We start from the raw sequence: 8,253 nt of genomic DNA, 5'->3' as shown, positions 1-8,253 counted from the left end.
CTCCAGCACCCATAATGCATTGAGCTCGATCAGCTGATCCGGAAGCTGGATACAAAAATGCGGAAGTACGTTCTGTAGTTTTTATACAAAAGTCCTGGAGTTGTCAAAAGTGATGCGTTTTATGTCATCCGACAGGCGTTTGCCGACATAAACGAGAATATCTTGGTGCAGGTGACACGTAAAAATAATACACATTGTTCGTTTACTTATGCCGATATTGTAACGATATAAAGTTGGTTGAGAATCTGTGAACTTGCCCTTTAATATTAGAAACAAGCGACAATAAACATGAAACACGCAATGAATACATTACCATTGTATATAGGCTATATGAAGAGGAAATTATATATATTGTTGCTATATAAATATAAAATTATATTTATAAAAGAAGTCATAATGATATTAAGATTTCATCCACAAGAATATAAATATAAAACTAAATGTATACTACTGTACGTTACTACTGACATTATTGAAATTATGCACTCACACAGTATAATGCAATAAAATGTATATAGGCTACTTCTTTTATAAATATAATTTTATATTTATATAGCAACAATATATATAATTTCCTCTTCATATAGCCTATATACAATGGTAATGTATTCATTGCGTGTTTCGTCGCTTGTTTCGCTTGTTTCTAATATTAAAGGGCAAGTTCACAGATTCTCAACCAACTTTATATCGTTACATAAGCAAAATTTTTTTTTTTTTTTTTACTTCGTTATGTCCCGGTTTTGCGTTTCTACTGCATAGGTAGCCAACTTTCATTAAAATCCCATCTTGTCAGTGATGACTTAACCTTATTAAGGGTTTGTTGTTGTTCATTTTAATTGTTCATTTTGTTGGTAATAGTGTTACTTATAGGCTATACATGAACATATCTTAGGGTTTATAAAAATCTGATTTAACACTAAATGCAAGCAGAAATTGAGAGGATCATACGGAAGGGTGTTTGTTTATTATTTTCCATTCCATCATTCATTGACAATAATCTTCTCTCCTGTCAGTTCATAAATGCTTTCCACTCATGGATACTTGAGAACCATGTCTGATATCCTTCCGTTGCCCTTTAGAACCATCTGGTCCTCATAGACATAAACCGTCCCGAAGGCATTGCTGTCTGGACGTGTTTCAATCACCCCCTCCAGCGTGATGTGGTGAACACCAGACTCATCCATGTAATATCCTCCATCATGATCGTGTCCCGCCATGAAGCAAACCACGCTCTTATGAGAGCGCAGCACGGACTGCATGGCGTCGTAGTTCCACGCCAGACAGATGGGGTCTGTGGCGTACGGGTGAACAGGAAGATGACCTACACAAATACACAATATACAGTGATTGTCAAAAGTTTAGAAACATTACATTTTTAAATGTTCTTAACTAAGTCTCTTCTGCTCACCAAGGCTGCATTTATTTACTCAAAGATACAGTAAAAATTATGAAATGCTATTGCAATTTAAAATAACTGTTTTCTATGTGAATCTATTGTAAAATGTAATTTATTCCTGAGAGCAAAGCTTAATTTTCATTTGCTGCTTCAGATTTTTGTTTCATTATAAATTATCACTCAAAAGACATGGATGCTTTTATTCACCAAGGACACGTTAAATTGATCAAAAGTGACAGTAAAGGCATTTATAATGTTACAAAAGATTTCTATTTCAAATAAATGCTGTTCTTTCGAACTTTCTATTCATCACAGAATTCTGAAAAATGTAAATCACGAAAAATGTATCACGGTTTCCACAAAAACATGAAGCAGCACAACTGTTTTCAACACTGATAATAATCAGAAATGTTTTTTGAGCAGCAAGTCAGCATATTAGAATGATTTCTGAAGATCATGTGACACTGAAGACTAGAGTAATGATGCTGAAAATTCAGCTTTGATCACAGGAATAAATTACATTTTACAATATTTTCACATAGAAAACACATTTTAAAATTGCAATACTATTTCACAATTTTAATTGTTTAGCTGATCAAATAAATGTAGCCTTGGTGAGCAGAAGAGACTTTAACAACATTAAATAATGTTTTGCAAACTTTTGACAAATACTGTAAAGACCTGAAAAGAGTAAAAGACCAAGCATAAAGATCTTAAAAGCATATAAAAGTGTGTATACTTACTACAGACAGTTACTCTCTCCTGTTTCTGGTCAGCAAGAGTTAAGACTTCATCGAGCCACAGCAGCTGCTCTTGGCCGAATCCTCCATTAAATTTCACAAACCTTTGTTCCAAGCCATCAAATACTGTAAAAAGCACATAAACAAGCTGTACCCAGTCTGTTTAACTGGCTTTAATTCACCCCCAACCGTACTAGCTGTTTGTTTACACACTGAAATGTGTCACCATGACTATTATATACAGTAAACATGATAAAATTGCATGTCAACCCACTCCAAACAGCCTTTTCTGTAAGACTGACATGTAAGATGCTATGCACTAATGTATTTCTCAAGTAATGTCTTGTTCAGACATATTTTCCAGGATTCATATCCAGGATTCATGCCATCACTTGCTCACCAATGTATGCTCTGCAGCAAATGGGTGCCGTCAGAATAAGAGTCCAAACAAATAAAATGATAAAAACACAATAAACCATGAGTAATGCACACCACTCCAGTCCTACGTCTTGCGAAACCAAAAGCTACATGTTTGTAAAAAACAAATCCATCATTAATAAATTTTAGCTAAAATACAAGTCCAAAATCCATAATAATGCTTCCTGTAATCCAAAATATCACTTATCAGCTGTTTGGACTCTCATTCTGACGGCACCCATTCACTGCAGAGCATCCATTGGTGAGCAAGTACAATTTTCCAAATCTGATGAAGAAAAAAAACTCATCTACATCTTGGATAACCTGAGGATGAGCACATATTCAGCAAATGTAATTTTTTTGCTTAACTATTTATTTAAAAATCATAAAATCGCATTTATCTGATCTCTAATTTTTAAGATTAATGTTTAATGTTAATATCTCAATGTAGTTTATTTTGTAATGCCGGAATAGAAACAGTGGGACATTTAATTTTTCCATTTTCATTTAATACAAATCATTTGGAAGGATTTATATAACCGGTTAAAGTCTTGGGAGATTTTGGTCCAATTTAGTTTAATATGTGAAAAGAACAATGATTTGTGGTAACTTATTACTGTTTTTAATAATATTTAATAACATAACCCCAGCTTCATGTTTTTTTTTTTTCAATGAATTGTCCAAATTATATTTGGAGATGGCAAGGTGATAGTCTCCAAGACAAAAATGTTGACTTGTATAACAAAACCTGCCTTTTCATAAGTTGCTGTTAAATTCATTTATTTGCTATATAAATTACTTTGAAAAGGACCACCATGCTTCAGCTGCAGCCTACATTTTCCACAATTCTTCAGATTTTTTAATTATTATTTTATTAATTTGTTCTATTTTTTATTTTTACTTTAATCTGTTAAGCACTAGTTAATACACTACTCTAGTTCCATTGTCTTTCACTATAACCTCACACAGGCTTGGCTGCAGCACCTGGCGGCTGGTTGAGATCAGCATTGCGGTTGTGTTCCTGCAGGAGTTTCAATGATCGTTTGTGTTTCTCGCTGCTCTCGTCTCTCCCGATCATGCTGATGTCATACGCGTCCAGCAGCACGAACCGAAACCCGGGGGCGGGGCTGAACTCGTACGCATAAATGTCATTCGCTAGTAGGTCACTTCCACTTCCGGCTTTCGCCGCGCTGTTCAGCGGGGAAGCGAGTAGCGTTTCCCTGCAGAAGTTGTAAAACTCGTGATTGCCCCACACGTGATGCACATCCGCCAAGCTCTTGTCAAACTCCCCGATAACGGTGTGTAGAGCCTGTTCCGAAGCGCTGCTGCTTTTATTAAACCCATCAATAATGTCACCCAGCTGAAGGACGCACCTGACGCGCTGCTCTTCCCAGCGGCGCGTCGCGTTGCGCAGCAGCTGGAGGCTGTTCCTGTAGAAGCGTTTGCGTGTTCTCAGATAATTTAAACCGTCCTCGATATCTGCGTACTGTATGTCCGCGATGATCCCGAACACGAACACCGGCGGTACACGATCCTCCATCGCTGTTCTCCTGATCAAACACATGTATAGGTAGATGCACGTTTTATTGCAATCTTTTAAACAATGAACATAAAAAGTCAATTATCATTTTAAACTTAGAAAGGCAGTATCCATTACATTAACTCAAATTGTGGTTAACAATAGGTTACAGTGATAACAAATGAAAAACCTAAAGTGGGGGGAAAACACATCTGTAGTCTATCAAGAAATATACATTTTATGTATTATAAATCATTCAAAGGACAGATTTAATGCTTTACAATACGTTTTTTTCGCTTTGTTATTTCTTGTGTCTTTTAATGTAGGCTATATTACAAGTAGTGACCCATTTCTATTTTAAAATGAGTGAGCAATCTTGAAGGATACCTCCCCAATTTTATTAGTAATACAAAAGAGTCTGATTTTAAAAGTCTCTTTCTAGTTGACATCCTGAAATTGATAGGCTATAGCTAAAGGAACAGTGGAGAGAGATTTCGTAGATAATTATTATTACAATCCTTGTCTTTTAAATGTATACCTCCCAACTTAAAGGGAGGTATACTCCACCCCAAAATGAATATTTTGTCATTAATCACTTCCATGTCGTTCCAAACCCCTAAAAGCTTAATTTGTCTTCGGAACACAATTTAAGATATTTTGGATATCTTATCTCTTCTGTGCCAGCCGCGACACAAGGATACGTTTTCTACGTGTATTTACGCTTTGATTTGAATGAAAACAGCGCATCCGTGCGGCGCGGCCGACACAGAATAGCGTACGCTGCTTGCGTTCAGCGGATATTCTCCAAAATGGCGCTACGGTGATGCGGAGAGACACAGAGGAGACGAATTGTTGAATAAAGTCGTTATTTTTGTTTTCTTCGCATACAAAAAGTATTCTCGTCGCTTCATAACGTTACGGTTGAACCACTGATGGCAGATGGACTATTCTGACGATCTCTTACATACTTTTCTGGACCTTGTGTAATTTACTTGGCAGGCAATGGGACAGTCACAAGCCTCCCGGTTTTCATCCAAAATATCTTAAATTGTGTTCCGAAGACGAACTAAGCTTTTATGGGTTTGGAACGACATGGGGGTAAGTGATTAATGACAAAATGTTAATTTTGGGGTGGAGTATCCCTTTAAGACTGAAATCTAAGTTGTTGTTGTTGTTTTTTATCTACATAATTTTCTAGCAATTTCATAAGTTCTGAGGGAATGGCATTGATTACAGTCATGTACTCCTTGACAGGTACAAAAAAATTAAAGTTTTTCCTAAAAATGCAGAATAAGAATGTACTTGATTTTAAAACATCTAATACTATATTTAAAATTAAATGGAATGTAATTTTAATATTAACAAGCTTCCCATAAAACTGTCAAATTTTCATAAACAGGCATTATTATCATTGATGGTTATATAGGCTACAAACACAATTTCTCTCCTCACAGATGCTTAATTTGGAATAACCAAAAAAAAATCTTTTTATCTTGGATTAGATTTTTTCCCCCCCACAACTTTTATACAACTATGGTCATTTGCACCTTGGTTAAGTGAATTACAAAGTGTTCTTTTATTCAAATAATGTTTATTTTTCCAAATAAAATTGTATATACACTTTTATCTATCTCATTAATAATATGTTTTGAAACATCCACGGCCATCGCTGTGTTAACTAGTCTATAACCCTTCAGATTTTCATAATAGCCCAATACTCTCCCATTCAAGTCTCTCATTAACCAGCTTTTAAATTGCTTTTGTATTTTTTATAACGGGGAATAATTAAAGAAGTTTTTCTTTTAATTCATAGGCTGCATTAAACTTTCATATGGAACTACATTGCCTACTTTCATGACTAATAAAAATAACAAAGGAGAAATTGTATCTGCTTGATTAACACATCTACTTACATTAAATCCTTGAGTGATCCCAAAGTGTAGTTTAACAGAACTATTCCAATTTTTGTATAATGTTCGTACTGCACGAATACATTTGTTGCCAAATCCAAAGAAATCAAGAACTTCAAACAAAATGTGATGCTTTATAATAATCTAAAATGAGAATATAACTATCATCATTTAAAAGACAATTACTACAGTCAATACAATCTAGTAGCCTATTAGTCGAATATTGTTGCCTTGTATCTTAAAGGGGTCATATGATGCTGCTAAAAAGAACCATATTGTGATGCCTGCGGCAACCACATGTGACGACCTCGGGCTGGACTCGCTTCGTCCACGGTGAAAGCCGATCCGGCGATCCACAGTGCGAAGTTGTAGTATTTCCTCAGCGACCAGCACGGATCAGCTCTAGGCATGACGAAGCAGATATCGTCCTCTTTTGGAAGGCCAACCAAAGTAGTTTCGCTTTCACAACGAATCACACAGCGCCTTCACGACATGGCGGCGGCAACAACACTACAGCCAGAATAAAAGTTACGCCTTCTTTCTTTGTGTGAACATTTGGGCGGCGTTATGCAAATCTTCCCACATAGTGAGGTAGATATGTGGGGGCGTGTTAGAACGAGCCTTTTAGGTAGGCGTGGCTGACTCTTAACTTTTATAAAGAATATCTCTTTGGATTTGAGACTTTAGTCTTTGCAACTTTACAGATCTTCTTTATGCACCAAGAGCTTGTAACACTCCAAAGAGAAAGGAAGAATTGAAATCGCATCATATGACCCTTTTAAGGTGATGAGGTGATACACGGGGCAATGTTGCCAAGCGATGTTGTTTGGGCACTTTCCTATTGAGCATAGGCAGCAACTTTATATCTAGATACTTTGGATCGGTCGTGGGCCCTGTGTCTCGCCTGGTTGCAACATTGCTCAAAAAGTTTCCCTGTGTATCATCACCTTTAGCGGCTGTAAGCCTTCCACCATATTGGAATGGTCAAAGCCGGTCCGTGAACACTTGAGAGCAAGTGGCCTGTGTGTCTGTAACACTAATAATACGCATGTATTAATATCTATATCTGCAATAGGCTTCAGCAGACGATTTTTCTAAACTAACACAATACAACAAGATGAAGCCGATAGCTAACACGACATTTAAAAGGTACTATAGTTTAAAACCTGTAACACTGAGTTAATACATATTAAAAACAACAACACATTCTTACCTGTGAAAGCTTATCTAGTTTCTTCAGGAATTTACATTTCATTGGTTTTTACAGCCAGAGGCTGCGCAACGTTGTAGCATCTTTGAAACTCATTGATTTTTATTATGAGTGACGACGTATCGACCTTTCCAAAATAGCGGACGCGTCGACTTGTGTGGAGCAGTCCAATGTGGCATCTACCTATACATTTCTATGCTCCTGAACGGTTTGTGCGCGGTTCCGCTGAATAAATAGATAATTGATTTACTAGAAATCCCGAGCATACCGTTTAAACACCGTATATATAGTGTGAGTTTGACATGTAATCATAACTAGCGCGTGAAAGCGAAAGCTTGGCGTCCATTGACAGATCGGGGATCGTACCATGTCGCGTTTGCGGGGGGGTTAAAACAAATACTGTAATCCACAAACTGCACTAAACACCACACAATACTATGGGAGAACACGGAATAAAAAATAAATCGCAATTTTTTAATTCTGTGGCCGAAAAGGGCTTTCATACACATTTCATACTTCTTTACGCATTTCTAACACATCTGTAACAATACATCCGCTTTACAATAACCCTACAGTTATCTGACCACGAGAGGGAGACAACACACAACCGAGACCAAGCTGGACAAGTGATTAATAGATTTCCATTCGGCTTCACTTCTGTAGCTCCTTTTAAGTGTTAGTTACATCATTTTGAGTTTTCTAACAGATAACTGAATATTCATTTCAGGAGCAGGAAAGTACCCTATGCTTCTCTATGACACACAAAACCGTGAAAATCCATGACATCAAAAATACTTTTTAGAAAGTGTGCTTCATTTAAAGTAAGCCATAGTCTATTAAAGTGATAGTTCACCCAAAAAATAAAATTTGATGTTTATCTGCTTACCCTCAGGGCATCCAAGATGTAGGTGACTTTGTTTCTTCAGTAGAACACATATGATGATTTTTAACTTCAGCCGTTGCAGTCTATCAGTCGTATAATGCATGGCAATGGTAACAAAATCTATGAGAGTAAAAAAAACATGCACAGACAAATCCAAATTAAACCCTGCGGCTCGTGA

At 36.6% G+C, this 8,253-nt stretch overlaps 1 protein-coding gene across 1 annotated transcript; it reads right to left on the bottom strand.

Annotated features, from left to right (window-relative positions):
* Positions 1 to 704: 704 nt before the first annotated feature.
* adprm (ADP-ribose/CDP-alcohol diphosphatase, manganese-dependent) lies at positions 705 to 7,542 on the bottom strand. Its single transcript, XM_016440864.1, has 4 exons — positions 7,196 to 7,542; positions 3,538 to 4,103; positions 2,140 to 2,262; positions 705 to 1,321 (listed from the first exon to the last, which is right to left on the bottom strand). The coding sequence occupies exons 2-4, from the start codon at positions 4,091 to 4,093 to the stop codon at positions 1,032 to 1,034; spliced, it is 969 nt and encodes a 322-aa protein (XP_016296350.1). The 5' UTR covers positions 4,094 to 4,103; positions 7,196 to 7,542; the 3' UTR covers positions 705 to 1,031.
* Positions 7,543 to 8,253: the final 711 nt, after the last annotated feature.

The sequence above is a fragment of the Sinocyclocheilus anshuiensis genome, unplaced genomic scaffold (genome assembly GCF_001515605.1).
Source record: "Sinocyclocheilus anshuiensis isolate Anshui unplaced genomic scaffold, SAMN03320099.WGS_v1.1 scaffold454, whole genome shotgun sequence".
Taxonomy (NCBI): Eukaryota; Metazoa; Chordata; class Actinopteri; order Cypriniformes; family Cyprinidae; genus Sinocyclocheilus; species Sinocyclocheilus anshuiensis.
The sequence above is the reverse complement of the archived record's forward strand: the minus strand, read 5'-3'. Positions and strand labels throughout refer to the sequence as shown.